This window comes from Anabrus simplex, chromosome 4 (assembly GCF_040414725.1).
Source record: "Anabrus simplex isolate iqAnaSimp1 chromosome 4, ASM4041472v1, whole genome shotgun sequence".
NCBI lineage: Eukaryota > Metazoa > Arthropoda > Insecta > Orthoptera > Tettigoniidae > Anabrus > Anabrus simplex.
In genome coordinates, this window is record NC_090268.1 from 299,923,352 (window position 1) to 299,943,315 (window position 19,964).

The following is a 19,964-nucleotide window of genomic DNA, read 5'->3' on the forward strand; positions in this document are numbered from 1 at the left end:
CGTCACATCGAAAGTTCTATTTGATTCGATGGCATTTCATCAAGAACGGAGGGTCAGATCACGATTTGAAGAATGTCACCTTATAGGCCTGGACAACAAAGGCTACTGCCCTAAATTTCGTGAAAATCGGCGGAAGGATGGTCGAGATATGAATTTGCCGTCCGACCTTGAGCAATATAAGGGGATCGCCAGCCTCGAGGAAGAGAGTGTGCGAGTGCTTCGTCGTGAACCACCCGTCTTGCTGTTCGGGCCCGCTGATGTGATACAGTTCGTTACTCTGTCTGGCTAAGGACCAGTGGTTAAAAGTACGTGATACGAGTGTTGAAAGCCTTCTCCGCGTACTAACTCCTCGTGTAAGCGGAAAGCTTATTCACTAATAATATCGGTCTGTCGAGCCGAGTAACATTATTTCGTTTTGTGAATTTTGTATTGAAGAGACTGTACAGTAATCACTAGATATTTTGAAACTGCTTAAAGGACTTAGGGCATAAAGACTGTGCTTTAGTTGTTTCCTCTCCAAGAGACTGTGTTAGGTTATTTCGTGAAATTGTGCCCTTGTGAAAGTACAATTCTTTTTATGGACAAGTGTCAATTTGTTTCATAAAGGACAGTGCCAACCTTTCTTTCAAAGACTGTGTCATTTCACTCCGTGAGAAAAACAGTGTCGACATTTCTTTTCATAAGACTGTGCCAACCTTCATTTTCAAAAGACTGTGTTAATTCAATTCGCAGAACCGTGCTAACATTTTCTTTCATGAGACTGTGCCGATATTTCCTTTCAAAGACTGTGCTGATTCGTGAAATACGGTGCCTTTATTTCTTTTCAAGGGACAATGTTAATTCCCCACATAAAGGACTGTGTCTACATTTATCACCGAAAAGTTGTATTAAATTATGTGTAAAACTGTGTCTCAGAGGAAAATTTATCTCTGAGAAACTATGTGATTTTTTTGTTTAGACTGTGTTTTAATAGAACTTGGTTCTTTTTCACGAGACCGTGTCATAAACTGTTTCTTTTCTGTCTTCGTAGAAACTTTAATTTATTTCTACGTGTGCGTGTGCTAGAACATTGCATGTGCTCATTAGAAATAGTACAAAGACTGTGTCCGTAGGACTTAATTTTTTTTTTTTTCACACTGAGATTAAGTGAAGTGGTAAACAGTTGTATCTCAGAAAGTTCCAGATTATTTTCATTGCCTATCACTTCGAGTGGGCAAGTGACAATTGCACGAACAATATTAATTATTTTCAGAGAACTGTGGTTTTGAATTCATCTCTTTTTCTAAAAATAATGTGCGTCCGACACCATTCACAGTGGAACTTGTTCAGCTAGTAAACAGTGTCTCACCACAATTTGCAGTGCAATGCGGTATAGAAGTGTTGCATCAGATTCTATTGACATTCTGTGCAAAAATTTTACATTTCTCTACTCCCTTCATGGGACTTAGTGGAATACAAAGCTAAACAACTATTCCATGCTGCACTATCACCAGACGACCGCCCCAGGTTTGAGTCTCCTTCAACATCAAGGGCTAACAACCGCTGTGGGACGCCGCCGACATAGAATGACGCCTTCTCCACATCTTTGAGGACATTCAAACCATTCGTCTGTAAAAGGTGATATAATTTCTATGCATTTTTTGAATAAACTGCAAGTTCCACTTTAAAAATGAATTCATTTCACTACCCTTCTCTCGTACTCTCTAAAGCATAAACTGTACACACCTTGGCGTTAATCCATGCTCTCCACAAATCTGAAGTACGGGTGTTCCTGTTTCAATATGAATGTTTTAATTTAAGAAATGTACACTATATCAGAATTAAAAATGCAACAGTTTCTTAGGACTCTTAATAATGGTCTTCCCCAAGGCTCAGTACAAGCCTCTCTACTATTTAGCTTGTACTGTACATAGTTGATATCCAGTTGTAATCGAGCTAGCGAAGGGAGAGGTTATATTGTATAGTCAGTGCTGAGTGAGAAGAATGAATATTGCTGTAGAACAGAATCGTGCGGCCATAGGTCGATGGCATGGGCAGGTGGGAAGGTGCACCTACGACAATCTGAGCTCGAGGTAACTATGATGGTGACAGCAGTAGTGGCAATTCTTCTGATAATAGGAGGTGTAGAAGTGAACCCTGGACCAATGGGAGCAATGAGTTGGGAATACATGGAAAAGATTAGGGAAGCAGTCAGAGAGGCCCGTCAGACTGAACAAAGGAGGGAGCTAATTCGTAAGCCGAGAAATGATATGGTAGAAATGAAAGACTGTGTAAAAGAAGAGATAAGAATTATGACAGAAATGGTGGTGGAGAACTCTAGGGAAATAGAAATAATGAAGGCGAAAATGAAGGGGATTCAAGGGAAATTGGAGAAAATGAAGTGGCAACATAAAATGATCATTCAGGATGCTATGAGAATTTTTTTTTCATATATGGCATAGCAGAGAATGAAAAGGAGGATTTGAATGATTTAATGAGTAAAGTGTTGGATATTATAAATAATCATATAAAGGTAAATTGTAAAGAAGAGGACATTGATGAAATTCATAGGCTGGGGAGAGTTAAAGGGAAAACACCTATTAAAGTTAAGTTGAACTTGGCTCTGAAGGCGAACAAAGTCATCCTCAATGCGAGGAACTTAAAAGGAGAAAGGATATGGGTGAGAAGAGACATGGATAAAGAGACCATCACGGAACAGAAATTCTTGCGATTTCATCAAGTAAAACCTAGGAATAATGGACTAAAAGCATACATAAGGGGCAAACGTCTTATAGTAGGTGACGGAAAGTGGTCACGAACTTGGTCAATTACACAGCTAGGGGAAATGGATATGCAGATGAGTTTATTGTCTCAGAAAGTTCAACTGTCTGTAGAGCAAGGAATTTGCCAGTCAGCTGCCTGCATGCTGGGTGACAACACATAATCTGAAAACAGCAACCTTCATACTCTACAGAAGAAGAGAAGGCAGCAGAGTGATAAATGCACAGTAGAAGGGGATGGACAACCAGCTGACTGTCAAGCTGACATGAATCCAGGGAGCAGCGGACCATCTGATGACAGAAGCAAGACGCTGACAGGGAGAGGTAAATCCTTGAGTTTAATGGACTTCCAAGGCTAAGAAGGGCAAAGGACAGAAAGACAATATAGACAAAGAATATTAGTTCACCAGAGAGCAGTATTTTAGAACTGGAGAAAAAGAGTTACTAGAAGTAAGATAAGTAACTTGATGCAGGGTACAAGTAAGAAATAACTAGAATTGAATATTGGTACGGTCAATATAGAAGGTTTTTTGAATAAGTTAGGATATGAATAGGTGAAATTATTAATGACAGAAATGCACATCATTACCTTTGTTGAGAGTTGGATAACACTGGGATATGAAGTACATATTGAAGGTTTTGAAACGTGTAGTAAGACAAGGGGCAGAAACGCCCGTAAAAGTACATATCCTGGTGGTATACTAACCCTGATGAGGGAAGAAATAAAGGAGAAAATTGAAATAATAGAATGAGATATAGAAGAAACACTCTGGGTGAAAACAAGGTTAAAACAGAAGAGGGATGTTAATCTATGTCTTGGTTTTGTATACGTCCTCCCGAGGGCTTGACTTTGGCAAACAAAGAATTTTTCACTGAGTTAGTAGTAAAAATAAATAGATTAACACGTTAACGTCGACGCGTACACTTGCTTTTTTCGTGGTAAGCTACGGAAATGCGATATACATATTTCAGGTTGTTGTGGGCTACGGATGTGCGTAATTTCATTCGTAGATGATAATCAAAGACATAATTTATGTTCAAAGTTACTATTTTTGTGTCCCCCTATTGGGGTGACATATGGTATTAGGTTGACAATGCAACAGAGAAAGTGTGCATCACCCCTACAGGCGTGATGGCATTTTTACCTTTGTTGTTGTGAAACACTGTGCTCTGTGTTGTGAACTGTTGGTTTACGTGCCTTTCAATGAGTTCCTTGTATTTTACAGTTTTGTGACAAGAATTTAATTCATGTTATATGTATTTCTGTGTCAAGTAAGCCATGATTACCGATAGAGAGATAGAAGAAGAACTTGAAAAGGGTTTGAGTGCTGAATCAAGTGATGATATTTCGGATTTGCAATGTGATGCCACCTTTTCCGAGTCGGAATTGGACAGCAGTTTGTGTAGTGAGGACACTAGCAAAGATTCCAGTGCTGCATCGTGCAATGAATCAACCATATCACCAGCCAGTGACAATTACTGGGGAACATTCTCAGGTTTGCAGAAACATTTTTTATTCACACATAGCCCCAGTTTAAATTTTCTTCTGAGTGCTAAATCTCAACCAGTTGATTTCTATTGTGCTATATTTAATGATGATATCATCAATATGATGGTACATGAGACCAATGAAAATGCAAGGAATGTGTTGCAAGGGAAACGTTTCAGTAGGAGGAATAGATTCACTCAGTGGACTGATATTAACTGTGCTGACATGAAAAACTTCTTAGGCTTATTGATGCGGATGGGCTTAGCACAGTTTCCTAAACTACATAATTATTGATCAAGAAAGAACAGACTGTATAAAAACTATGTTGGGTTTCATGTAATGAAGCGGGAAAAGTTCTTACTGATCTTGTGTTTCTGGCATTTCAACAGTGAAGCGAACCAAGGTCAAGACAGGTTGTATAAAATCACACCTCTTGCTCCAATGCTCAATAAGAATTTCAAAGAACTAAATGAGCTACAAGAAACATTAGTCACTGATGAATCTATGATCCCCTTCAGGAGAAGACTAATATTTCACCAGTTTATTCCAAATAAGGCTCATAAATACGGGGTGAAGGTATTCAAACTATGTGATACAGATGGCTATACCTACACCATAAAAGTGTACTGTGGCAAAGGGACAACTGCTAACCATGGATTACCACATGCTACAGCTGTTGTGATGGAACTTAGGGATCCTTATTTGGACAGTGGATCAACTTTGTTCGCAGACAATTTCTACACATCTGCTGATCTGGCGAATAAACTCCTTGCTAGACACACTCACCTGGTTGGTACCTTGCAGAAGAATAGAGTTGGGCTTCCGTCGGGTCTAAACAAAAGAGTCAAGAAAGGAGAAATGGTTGCTAAGGAATCACAGAATGGTATCCTAGCAATGAAATGGATGGACAAGCGAGAGGTTTATATGCTCTCAACTAAGCACCAGTTAGAATTTGTATCTTCAGGAAAACATGATAAAGAGTAACACCGATATTTTCAAACCATCCGTAGTTATTGACTGTAACAAAGCAAAGCCTGGCAATGACTTATCTGATCAGCTATCGTCCTATAATACATCTGTTTGAAAAACTGCTAGATGGTATCACAAGGTAGTGACGGAACTACTAACTGGAACAAGCTTGGTGAATTCATGAATTGCATACAGAAACTACCAAACAGTGCCAAAGCTGCAGAAAATGTCCAACACTACCTTCAAGGAGAAATGTGATCTTGAACTGATGTGCTTGTCAGATGAAGTAAAAACACCTCGTCACAATCGTGGTATCCATCCCCATGTGGTGGAGACGGAAGAAACTGAAAAGGCTGGAAATTCCACACGAAAGAGAAGGAAATACTGCAGCATATGCTACAAAGAGGCTAACGAAACTGGAGGTCAACAGGCTGCAAGGAAAGCAAAGAAAGTAACAACATACTGTAAACATTCCCCGGACAAAGCATTCTTATGCAAACTTCATTATGAGTTGATTCAGAAGTCATGTGTATCTTGTAAAAACTGTTATCCTTTCATATTATTTATACTATGGCATAAATTCAATGACTAGCATGATATATCGTCATCTGTGTAGTTTTCTTTTGTAGTTTTAACTTTCCTTAGAACAATGAAGCTCCATTGATCTAATAATAACGTGCCAAAAGCCTGTATTCAATTTCAAACCTCCCCACAATACAATATTCACAGGAAGTGAGCCCATTAGACACACTTTATGGTGATTAGTCCATTGGATGGGGATGTTAAGTCTTGAGCAGACCCCCTGGTGTTATTTGACAGGAGTAGGCTATGTGCCGACACCAGATTTAAACCTATTTCTACTACATCATCATCATCATCATCTCAATCTCATGCCCAGATGTACAGGTCACCCAAGGAAGTCAAATAGAAAGACCTGCAGCAGGTGAGCCAAACATGCCCTCGGACACTCCCAGTACCAAAAGCCAAGTGCTAAATAAAATGACCTTGAAATCATCAGCCCTTGGCCATGTGTACTCTGCAGCAGTGTACTGTTCCCCTGATTAGCTAAAGAGTTGCCAAGCAAAACTGACTGCTATCTAACCAAATCATCATTAGAGGCACAGTGAAATCTACACCAACTTTCTGACTGCCAGCCATGAGTCGTAAGTACACAATAAATGCAGACTCTGTGATATTTTTGTGTTCTCTGATATGTTCTATGTAAACTGCTTTGAAATTTTTACAGGCTTCTGCATTTGCCAACCTCTCACTAAACATACACATGAATATTCAGTTTGAGAACAATCATTTGGTACAAAGTAAATAGCCAAAGTATCTGACAACACACAGTCTTTCAAAGACAACCTAAGTAGGGCAGCAGCTACTCTGAAATCAAGGAATTACATCATTCAAACACTATGTGGTACCACATGGGGGTTCGAAGCAGATAAACAAAGATGAAAATTTCCCCACATCAACCCTATACACACACCAATAACATTGTAAAACAATTTGAAACAGACACTATACTTAACGCATCCACATTCTTAATTCATCATCATATCATGTTTTTCTTTTTACCTTTTCAAGGTAGGGGCAAATATGGTTCCTTTCCACTTTATTCTGTCTCTGCCAACAATGTGTTCGAGTCCAGGTTCTGTTGCTCTATGCTGTTCTTCACAGAGTCCGTCCATCATAATCTTGGTCTTTCTCGTCCTCTCACACCTGTCATCTGCCTTTCCAGACCTTGTCTCGGCAGTCTTTCTTCTTTCATCTGCTTGACACGTTCAAACCATCTCAATTTCTTCTGTTCCAGTTTGTCATTTAGTTTCTGTTAATTTAGCTAATTTAGCATTGAAGTTCCAATTGTAAGATCAAATCCAATGCCCAGATGGAATTTTACAAAGGCTAAATGGGATTTCTTCACCAGTGAGATGGAACACAACATCCAATGGATTCCACCAGCTCTTGAAAATTATAACCGTTTTACTGGGCTGATGTGTTCTACAGCAAAGAAGCACATTCCCCGAGGATTTAGAAAGGAATGCATCCCAGGGTGGAGCGAGAGGTGCAATGAGCTGTACGAAGAATACCAACGCAGCAATCAAATGGAAGTTGCTGATTATTACTCCATTGCTTAGACTCTGCCAGGAAGAAAATATGGCACACACTGACGTCCAGTATTAACTTCCAACACTCCAGCAGAAAAGCATGGTCCCCCCTTAGGAAGCTGGGCAGTAGTGCCCCAAATTACCATAGCAAGAACTCTAAAATAAAGCCGGAACATATAGCAAATAGAATTGTTGGCTTAACCAGAGCATCAGCAGACACAAAAAGGGATGAAACAAGGCAAATCCTAAACAAGCTTAAGAAAGAACTGTCCAGAGTTGAAACAAACTCTCAGTTCTCCGAGGATTTTGCTGTTGCAGAGATCTCGGCTGCTTTGAAGGAAACAAAATCGGGAAAAGTAGCAGGCTCGGATGGTATCCATCCCGAATTTCTGAAGCACAGTGGTCCTAGAACTATGGAATGGCTTGCTAAATTCCTTAGTGACTTCCTAATGAAAAGAAGGCTCCCACCTCTTCTTAAAAGAACTAAAGTAGTTGCTGTTGTGAAGCCTGGGAAAAGTGGCTGTAATGCAGAAGATTATCAACCTATTGCTCTACTGAGTATCTGCTACAAACTACTAGAGAGATTGATCTATAACAGAATCTCAGATACAGTACTTCACCACATTCCAGTTGAACAAGCAGGATTCAGATCTAACAGGAGCTGTTGCGATCATGTTCTGGCACTAACCAGCCATATTGAGCAGGGATTTCAAGAAAAAATGAAAACGGTTGCTGTGTTTGTGGATTTATTATCAGCCTATGATACACTCTGGCGAAAAGGGATGATCCTGAAGTTCCTGAAAATTATCCCTTGCAAGACCCTAGCTTCCTTCCTCAACAACATGCCATGCAATCGCCTAATTCAAGTACATCTCAATGGAAACAGAAGCAGATCCTGCAGATTAAATAATGGATTGCCGCAGGGTTCTGTTCTTGCTCCACTTCTCTTCAATCTCTACACGGCAGATCTTCCATCTACTGCGTGCTGAAAGTTTATATATGCTGATGACATAGCCCTAACAGCACAGTCCACAGACTTTGAGACCGCTGAAGCCATTCTCACACAAGATCTCCTAAAAATGGATAGATACTTCAACACCTGGCAACTGAAACCCAATGAAAACAAAACAGAGATTAGTACCTTTCATCTAGACAACAGAAGAGCCCATTACATCCCACAAGTTCAATTCAGAGGCCAACAGCTAAAATACTATGCTCATCCAAAATACTTGGATATTGTGCTGGATCGCTCTCTGACGTATAAAGAACACCTCTGCAGAACAGCAGCAACAGTTAAAACATGGAACAACATCCTTCACAAACTCAGTGGCACTAGTTGGGGAGCAAATGCTAATGTCCTCCGAACAACAGTTCTTGCCCTAGTATACCCAGTAGCAGAATATTGCAGCCCTGTATGGACCAACAGTGCACACACACAGGAAAAGTTGATGTCCAGCTGAATTATACCATGAGGACAGTGTCTGGCACATTCAAATCCACACCACTTAAATGGCTGCCAATATTAACTAACATTCATCCTCTTCACCTTCAAAGGCTAACTGCTCTGAAGAAGGAATGGTTAAAATGTACTGCAAATACACTCTTGCCGATTCATCAGGACTGCAACCCTCAGAAACATGGAAGATTAAAATCTCGACATCCATCATGGCAACTAGGAAAGAGGCTGGTTGAATCACAGTACAACATGAATAATGCCTGGAGGGAAGAGTGGGCTGCTTCAAACCCTGACCAGCTAGGGTTGATATCTGACCCTTGTAGGAAACTTGCTGGGTTCAACTTGCCAAGAAGAATCTGGGCTTCGTTGAACAGAGTGCGGACCGGTCTTGGAAGATGCAATTTCTGGCTCCACAAGTGGGGAAAAATTTCCAGCCCTCATTGCGACTGCGGTGACGTGGCTCAGACAGTCCACCATGTTGTAATGATGTGCCCACTTCGGAGCTTCCAGGGAGGATACCACAAACTTCATGTGGCAAGTGAAGAGGCAGTGAATTGGCTAAATTCTCTGGACACTAAATTATAAGTTATATTACCATCAATTGATCCTTTGTCCGATTGTTGTTCTATCTACTTTAAGTGTATATAGTTTTACGCGTATATATATAGTTCCTCTGTACCCTCTACACGCCATACGAAATTAAAAAATAAGCTCTTTTTGTAAGTCTTCATTTCTCACTCTATCCCTCCTTGTCTTTTGTACCATACTCCTCAGGAATTTCATTTCAGCTGCCTGTACTCTTATCTCATCTCTCCAAGTCATTGTCCAGGTTTCTACCACATATATCATTATAGGTACCGGTACATTACTTCTTTAGTCTTCATTGGTACATCTTTACTCCATATTAATCTCCGTACCTGGAGAAAAATTCTTTCCTTCTACTAATTTCCATATCCAGTCTTCCATTTTCTGTCAGTTTACTTCCCAAGTATTTGAAGTGTTCTACTATTTCCAGTTCCTTGTCTCCAATTCTGAGAGCTCCTTTTCCTCTTTTACTTCCTCTACCATCACCAGTGTCTTGGTCTTCTCCATGCTGATCCACAATCCCCATTGTTCAATCCTTCTACTGAGTACATTCAGCTGTTGTACCTGCTCCTCATCTTCCCCCCCAGATCACATCATCCGCAATCATAATTACATTCATTCTTTCCCCTCTATAATCTTCCCTTGTTGTCTTTACAATATCAACCATCACTTTTATGAACAGTAAACGTGACAGCACAATGTTGACATTTTTAGCCCAGTGTCAATTCCAAACCATCCTGATCTGCCTACTGTTGTCTTCACACAGTTGCAACAGGTTTTTTTTTTTTGCTTTACGTCACACCGTCACAGAGACGTCTTATGGCGACAATGCAATAGTTATCATATACTGCTCTTATCACTGTTATTAATCCCTTGCCAATGCCCCTGTGTGTCAGGCTTTCCCAAACTTTTGTTCTGGCGATGCTGTCGTATGCCTTTTCTAAGTCTATAAATATTACTGCATCCTTCCCATATTCCCAACTTTTTGATGATCTGTCTCAAAATGAAAATGAGTTCCACTGTTGGCCTTCCACTTCTGAATCCAAATTGTTCCCCTTGTAACTGACTTCACAATTTTTCTCTAACTTTTCTTTTGAATATCCTTTCCATTATCTTGACAACATGGGAGATAGCAGTGATTCCTCGGTATAGTTACTGTGCATCATCTTATCTCCTTTCTTGAATATTGGTATTATAACCCCCTTTTCCTAATCCTCAGGTGCATCCCACCAAGACGCATGGCTAGTGCATCCCTATGAGAATCAACATCTATATCATCTGATGGCCAGGCAGGCATCAATGTTTGGTAATAAGACAAAGTCTCTCATAGTGCATTGGCACTGCTGGTGGCTCCAATTAGCCTACGCAGTGGCCTCCATGGTATGCACTTACCAACTGATGAGCCCAACTTAGCACACTGGGGCAAAATGCTGGCAACAAGGAATGAGTTAGCTGGAAATTTTATAATGTCCAATAACGGACCATTTATATTGGTATTATAAATTTACACATTCGGGACAAATATTTCAGGTTCCCTATGGGAATCAACATCTATATCAATTAAAATATTCTCGAAAATGTAATTTATTCAAGTTTTCGGTCAGAAATGATTTCAATATCAGTGAAATTTATCCGCAATTAAGATGAAATAACAATGTAAATAATTTCAGTATTATTTGTGAGATTTTCATGATGCTATTACCATTTAAAAAAAATTTAATTTAGATAAAATTTCCATTTTTCCTGAGTTGAAAACGTGCTACATCGATAGACAGTTTCTGTTGAGTTCATGGTTCAAAGAAGTTAAGATGAGGTTCACCCTCAATGATTTTGATTTTCCTCAAGCCAGGTGAAGGATAATTTTGATTTTTATTTACATTTCAGTGTAATTCAGGCTTTGATGTGGAAGAATTTTTTAAGTCTTATGAGAAGAAATGCAAAACAATATCAAGATTTTGTTACTAAAATTTTGTTTAAATTCTGTTTAAAGGAGTGCTATTATAAATAAATGTCAAACCTTGTTTTAATACTGTTTGTTTTTCCATTGTTGTCAGGCCTTGTTGTATTAACTGCCCCTAAAAATAAGCGACGCCAGTTAACGAATGGTCCACCTACGGGACTCTCGTTCACCGGCTGAGCCAGCCCGGGAAATAGGGGGCAATATTGTGTTTCATTGTGCTGTAAATAAGAAAGTGTTTTCAATGTGTGTATTCAACATCAAGATACAGTAAACATGTGAGGCGCCGGACCAAGTCCTTACCTCATTTTTACTAATCAATCATGCTCTCTTTCAGGTAGTGTCGTTATATTTTTGTATTTGTATATATATTCCATCACAATGAGCAGAACATGTAGAGATTTCGGAAATATGAAAGTGATATCGTGTCATCAAACAGAGTCTAGGGATGTGAATCTTCATTTTAGAATTTAAAGCCACGCGATCTTATAATTTTTTGCACTGTAATATAGACTAGAATTTCTGGAAGTCAGTCATCACATATATGAATCGTAATGAGGGTACAATGGTCAGACAAGTAGGATCTTTGAAACAATAGTTATTCATGATCAAATTTATTATTGTGTACCTATACTGCTTAGAGCAGGAATTTTAGTTCAGGGTAATGTAGTTGAAGTAAGATGTACAAAATTTATTTACAGGAGCAATGAAGACTATATTAGCCATGAGTTATTGAGAATCTACGGTATTGAGAATCTGAGCGTTATTATTAATCAATGTGATATTGTATAGCTATGTGTTATAATGAGTCTACATATTTATTAAAGTGAGAAATTTGATGAATATAGAGTATAGGTCGTTCAGATGAATGAGTTAACATAGAAGTAATGGAATAGTACTATCCTCGATACGAACCCAAGGATATTGGAAGCCGTATGTCAAGTTCTGCTCTCGTTATTTTTCCTAGGTACATTTCTATGAGAACCCGACCAAATCCAGTGACCAGCATAATTGTAATGTTTGTGCATATGCATGAATTTCTTTTGCAGCTATTTGCAAGAGAGTGGTCCAGAATCAACGATTCTGCGTGTGGTTATGCAATTGCGATATATTTTGGAGTGTACTTTATCCATTCTAAGTATGAGCTGAAGCCACACTATTGTTATTTGCATGTTGGTGCATTATTCTTTCATTCTGAGATGATGAATTTTGCATTCATATCTTCAAATGAATTCTTGCTACTGCATGATATCTACACTTCACTGTGTGTGTTGATAAGGGAAAAATTTCTTTCATATTTTATTGAATGTCCGTATGTTACTGCCATTAAGGTAATGGTAACTTATCACTGATTTAATTAAACTACCTGAAGGCGTGTACTTAATGACATGATAATTTTTCTTAGAACTGTGGGCGAAGGAATACTGGTTCATTAAATCATACGAGTTCAACAAGTGGTATTAAATCAATTAAATTATTACACTGAATTATACAACTTGTGTTTACTATTTCAAGTCAGATACTATGGACATTTAAGCCACAATTTCAGATGGCATGTCAAGCCCTTTCTTGAATATTTTAATTTTCAATCTAAGTTTGTCAATTCATTGATTATAATATGAAGGTTTATTTAAAATTGTAATGTGGACCAACAATAGGAATTCTTATAAATTCAGTTGTATTTCACAGATTATGTTATTATTGCTATTGTTAACGAACACCATCGTTAAGTCTCCCGCCATTATTGTTATTGCTTCTCTCTCACACAACAATGTAAATTGAGCCTCCACAACAATGTATTAGGAATGTAAATAAACCAGCCATCCATATAAGATTTTATTGTTTTGTAGATAGGAATCCTTTCATATCCCTTCATTACTATTTTACTACTTATGCCATTGCACGAGACGCCTTTCTGTCTCAGGTACAATTATTAAGAACAGTTGGACTCAAAATTACAGATGCAGAGAACAAGAATAAAATTATCACCCTTCTTAAGAATCACAAATTTTCAACTGAAATGATGCACAGAAGGCCTGTAGAGACTTCCGACAAATTAAGAACACTGCGATCAGAACGAATGAAAAAGTACTGGGCAGATAAGAAGAATCAAACAGTACAACCTTCAAAGAAAAAGTGTACATGGAAGACTCAAGCGGTCCAATGTGGCCAATAAAGTTAATAATAATAATAATAATTAAGAATTTAGTGGTGACCTGCCGTGAGAACCTACCGTTTTATAGATAGGAATCTTATGTTCGCCAGAGCTAAGCCATACCATGCTATATGATATATTTACATGATGATACGCCAACCCTACCAGTAATTATGATATTTATGACATCCTATTTGATAATTCAGCTTTAGTTGTAATTAAGATGTATATATTTACCATGTGTATGATGATTGCTAGGATGCTATTATATGAACGATAGGTTGCATATGATAATTATTTAATATATGTGACATCCAGCTCTGTGGCTAAATGGTTAGCATGCTGGCCTTTGGCCACAGGTGTCCTGGGTTCGATTCCCGGCAGGGTCGAGAATTTTAACCATACTTGGTTAATTTCGCTGGCACGCGGGTTGGGTGTATGTGTCGTCTTCATCATCATTTCATCCACATCACGATGCGCAGGTCACCTACAGGCGTCAAGTCAAAAGACCTGCAACTGGCGAGCCGAACTTGTCCTCGGACACTCCTGGCACTAAAGGCCATACGCCATTTCATTTTCATTTGATATATGTGACATTGCGACGCCCTATATCACCACTTATTATCACCATGAATGTTGTTGCATAATTTGATGCCCAACAGTGGGCAATATCTTGACATTGGTGTTGCAATATACACACTTCAGTATTCTATTACAGTAGTCCACTGGAGTCGCACTGGTCCTGTAGCCTTGATCATTTCTATGGCTGCTTTATCTATTCCCACAGCTTTTCCCATCTTCATCCTTTTAACTGTCCATTCTTAATTAACAAACACAATTTACATCTCATGCATTAACAACCACATTATACAAAAATGCATTCCTGCTAGAAATAAATAAGACATCATAGGTAGGTTGCTCTCAGTAGACTGTTGCTGAGGTCTGCTAACCCCAAAATGGTTGAAAATGCTCCACTAAGGGAAAAAAATGGAATGCCAATAAACCACATACATATCCCAAAAGATTTCACATGCCTATTCCATGTTTAAATCCTAAATCCTAATCCAGCCAAAAGTTCTTAAAGTAAAGCCAGGTCAAGTAACCATTAATAAGTACACAAAATGCAAAACTAAAACCAGAAAAATATCATAGAACATATCTAAAAGACTCAAAATTTACAATTACTAAAAACTGAACAACATAGTAAAGACACAATGTTATACAATATAATACAATGTCACGTAACTTCTAGTAACTAGCAAATATCTGTTTTTTACAACTTAATTTCTATATAAATTTTAAAAGTTATCTTCTACCTGTGATGCTCCAATATGGGAATGAGTTGTACATTTGCCACAGTGCTGCCACTCAACAAGATAAAGTCACTTCTTATCACAGCCTTGGCATCAAGATCTCTCATAGCATCTCCAAGGGACCGACAGCTTTCAGAGACGATGATTGTCACAACCATGGACGATGTGCTCTCACTCCATTTACTATTCCTGTATGAATATTATACTGAGTAAGAAGAAATCTTAGATGTCAATAAAAGAACAGAGATGGAGACTCATTTATCTGTTATATGAATTCAAACAACACAAAATGTATTAAATGCACAGTTATGGCAATGATTATCAGGCAGTGTTTTGCTGGTGGCCTAAGTTCGACAGTCAACTGATAGAAGGGTCACTCTGAATTCAGTCAGCAAACAAGCATTAAATCATTTACATATAAAATCAGGTATAAAAAGCATTTGTATATTTTTTTAAAATGTAGTATCGATATGATGCTTAAATTTCCAATTTTGTAATAATTGTTTATATATAATTTCCCTCCACTTGCTGGAGGTCCATCTAAGTTTTGGAGAGAGGATTATTACAGATATTTTTAAGATCTTCGCAGGTATGTGAATGGCCAAGTACGTGCAATTTAACACAGAATTTCTAACTCAGTTGAGGAACAAACTCAGTACACAGAATAATGTATCAGGCTCCGTGTAAAATTTGACTGTGCATTTGGATATCACACTCAGAGGTTAGCACAACTAACCAGCATTAGAGATATGAAACCTAATATACCAGTATTTCAAACATCATCATCATCATCATCATCATCATCAATAGACCTAGTGGCCTCTTGAAAATGAAAACCTACAACCTATTTTCCAGTCAACGACCGGGTCAGGGATGGAATGAATGAAGCCCCCATTTGTGGCGAGGATAGGAATTCTGCCGCCTGCTGAAGCCTGTCGCACTCCTCTGGGGCAATGATTAATGACCAACAGATGAAATGAAATGATAGTGGAGAGTGTAGCTGGAATGAAAAATGACAGGAAAAACTGGAATACCTGGAGAAAAACCTGTCCCACCTCCACTTTGTTCAGCACAAATCTCACATGGAGTGACTAGGATTTGAACCACAGAACCCGCGGTGAGAGACCGACGTGCTGCTGTCTGAGCCACGGAGGCTTTGTAACTAGTGGCCTCTTATGATCCTTTAAAGTATTTTCTACCAAATGTTTCATTGTTTGAAATAAAATATCTATTAGTTATCCAAACTCATAATAGGCTACTGTAACATTACAAAATGCTCCTTATGATGAAACCAGTCTCACCAGAAACGCTGTAATATTTTTTTCATTTCAGTATATTAACTCATTGCAATTACTGCACAAAGCAATTTTATTTCTTATACTGGGTGATTCAAAGGGTTGTGCAGAAACTCGAGTGCCCATAGAGGGGTCGAAGTATAACATCTTTTGAATAGGAACATACAGTTTGGGACAAAACCCTGCATTAGGCCAAGACTGGGAATATCAGGAATGATATAATGGACAGTCTATTTTATTTATTTTTCCTATACAATTCAGAACTAACAGTCAATGAAATAATAGACATTTGTACAAACAGTGAAGTTAGACACTGGACAGTGAGTGCCATTTATAACTATCACTTCATTGATAGTTGGTCCTGAAATTTAAAAATAAAAACTGTCCATTATGTCATTACTGATATTCCCACACTTGCCCAGATGCAGAGTTTCGTCCTAGACTATATGTTCCTCTCCAAAAATTGTTATATTCTGATAGCATTAGTACTTCTTGAACTCGAACAGTCTTGAGGTCCTGAAGGTATATTTGCTGGGCTGAGTGGCACAGATGGTTGAGGCCCTGGCCTTCTGACCCCAACTTGGCAGGTTCAATCCTGGCTCAATCTGGTGATATTTGAAGGTGCTGAAATATGTCAGCCTCGTATCAGTAGATTTACTGGCACATAAAAGAACTCCTCGGAAAAATTTCTGGCCCCTTGGCGTCTCCAAAAACTGTGAAAGTAGTTAATGGGACATGAAGAAAATAACATTATTATTATTAAGGTGTATTTCATTCACTGTATATCTGATGATGATGATGCTTGTTCTTTAAATGGGCCTAACATCTAGGTCAACGGCCCCTAATGGTACGAAATGGAATGACAAATTAAAAGTCCAAAAACCTCCACTGACTGAATTCAAAACTTGAGGACAAAGGATGAATGGATGGATATGAATTTAAAACAATCAGTGGATCCGACCCGCAATGCCGCACATTCAGAGAAACCTACAAAAACAATAGTATTACTGACCAAGGGACTGTTTCTATAGCACAATACTGAATCAATGATGCTTGCAGTCTAAAGGGGTCCAAAATCCAACCATGGTATTTGTCATGTTGTGGTACTAATCAAAAGTTGCGTAGACTCGCGGTAGTCCACACATAATGGTACTACTTACAGGTAATGAAATTCACTCATGTAATACAGACCTATGGTGTTTCGCACATTGCGGCGCCATTTACAGACGACGCAAACCTATGGGGTTCATCACGTAAGAGTACTAACCACAGGGACTCGCACTATCCCGTGGTGTTCCTCATACAGTGGGTACTAATCATAAGCACGCCAGAACCATGGTGTCGCCCCTAAAGTGGTGCTAATCACAGGTACTGTAAAAGCCGGCAATGCACTCGGTTACTACTAATCACAAACCTATTTTGTACCTAACATAGTGGTACTACGCGCAAGAAAAAGCGACCATTGGTGTTCCCTGCGTGGTGGTACTAATCACAAGTAGTTTCATGGTTCTAATACGATCATCCCTTGGTTGCCCCTTTTAGTCGCCTCTTACGACAGGCAGGGGATACCATGGGTGTATTCTTCGGCTGCGTACCCCACCCACAGGGAGTCACTGTGTATCTAGGGTGCTCAGTATTTGCATGGCTGATAGAAACTTATCCTCCTGGTCTTTCTAACAATAAGCAGGAAATTTCAGGAGTGTATTCAAATCCTTTCCCATAGGGAAAACAAAACACCAAATTTTGGTGTAGAAATAAGAAAGGTTACAATTGTCAGAAAAATGACAACAGGTGCATGTGAAAGCATGGTCAGACCCAGCTAAAGTTTCAAAGCTTGCCTAGCATGTTACATACAAAGCTACTTCAGTTTCTGTGCAACCTTTTGAATCACCTATCTAACAAGTTTGCTTTAAATCTTTCAGGAATGATTTATTTTCTGACTTTTCTTTTGAAAGCCATACAAAGTGGATATAAATATACTGGTCTGGTTCAATCCTAAAGTCAATGTACAATACAGGTAAATATAATAGCCATTAAACTTTTATGGAAAAGTACTTTCTTGCACCATTTCAGTTGTTTACGTTGGAATGGGTAATAGCTAAGAAACTAATCCCCATGATCTACTCCAGTGCATGAAGTAAGGTTTTTAATAAGATTAATTTAGCTTGGTTGTTAAAGGATCTTCCACCAAAGCCACTGGAATAAAAGACAGCACAAGTATTCCTTCAACTTATAAATCCTGGGCCCATGAAGGTATGTTTCATTTATAGTTTACCTAGGGTGCATGGGAAGTATAGGGATGACCCTTTTGCTCCTTCTAATGATAGGCAGAAAATTTCAGGATATTACAAATTCTTACCCATAGTGAGAGGAAAGCAACGGGAAACTACCTCACTCCTTATTTCCCTAGTTCATCTATGACAGCTGATGGCAGAGCTGTTGAGGATCCAGCCAGCCTTAGGGCTGAATACCCAGCAACATACCCATAGTGAGAAGGAAAGAAACTTGTTGGTTTAGAAAAAAGAAATGTTAAAATTATTAGAAAAACTACAAAAGAGAAACTAGAATTTCAGCATTCATACGTAAAAGTATGGTCAGATCCAGTTAAAGTCCTAAGCTTACCAATCAAGTTACATAAGTTGTGATCCCATAAAGGTTTGGTTTATAAAATTTAAATTCTTTAGAAAGGTAAAATAAGTACAGTTATTATTGTATGATATCCCTCCATGAGCCAAGAAACCTTTCCTTGACTCTTTACTATCTGTTCTGTCCTACTGATGATGTGAGATTTTAATATGGTGGTCACAACAGATGGCAGAATCTTAACCTCATACAAAGTTAATGTTTTGCTTCACGACTATGCAGGTGTATTGGAGGACACAATAACCTGAATTATTGTTTATTTTTGCATTCCTTTATGTGAGGTGTTTTAGTCATTTCGATTTTATTCATGCTTTCATTATTCAGCCAGCCCATTCTGAGTGGCGGTGTCCTTCCTTTCGTTTATTTTCCTTTTGTGTTCCTTGTATTTTGTTTATAAACAACGCGAGATATTTTGATGACATTTGGTTTGGTGCCTGTTTCTTTTAATTGCCATGATTTACTGGAGACTTTTTTTGATATGCACTGTTGGTTGTCATGCGTGCTCCCGCTGCATATCCATCCACACGTTCTGCCGAGGTAAGGTATTGTGAACCCTAACCAAGTTCATTTACCTGTTGCAGAAATATGTGTATTTGTACGGAAGTTATGTGATGGGATTCTACAGTCCGATGAGCTACTTAATATTGTTGCTCTATTTCATGTGATAAGATTGTATTCCAAATCCGATATTTTCTGGTCTCCTAGCTATTCTCCCTACTTGTGTGACTGAATTTTGAATGGCTGTGTTAATGTCTCGCCTTGATTTTGTATGCCATTACATAACTTCTCCTTTTTCTTGTGAGAGGATATTTTGTTATCATGACGTCAAGCACCCCAGGTAGACGTAAACCTTTTTGCTTTTCTTTGTTCATTGCCCTTTTATTTTACTCGTGGTTGCGCTATGTATATCCCACTCTGAAATAGGCTTTACACCAGAAAAGTTATCTTTGAGATGGAGAATAATAGCAACTGATTTTGTGGTGAAATCAATGAAAGTAAGGCAAGCAACAGGAGCTTAAATGAGATTAATATAGTTCAACAACGTCAATCACAAGAGTGATTTCGAGAAGGAGAATTCCAGGTGATAGGAATTCCCTCTTATAAGCTTAAGACTCCAGTAAATAAAGGAATCATAGTCCGTAAGTTCTAGCCTACCACCAACCTTGAATCCTTTATCCTGTGTATATCTATGTTATTAATGAGCGTTCATAGGCCCTGTGCCGCAATCTTTT

General features: G+C 38.6%; 1 protein-coding gene across 2 annotated transcripts in view; it reads right to left on the reverse strand.

The window, feature by feature from the left end:
* LOC136871910 (translation initiation factor eIF2B subunit epsilon) overlaps positions 1-19,964 on the reverse strand; it is a 152,366-nt gene that overhangs the window by 99,900 nt on the left and 32,502 nt on the right. For both annotated transcript variants that reach the window (XM_067145627.2, XM_067145628.2), the window contains exon 3: positions 14,798-14,983. In XM_067145627.2, the coding sequence (XP_067001728.2) occupies positions 14,798-14,983 (186 nt within the window). The remainder of the gene's footprint in view (positions 1-14,797; positions 14,984-19,964) is intronic.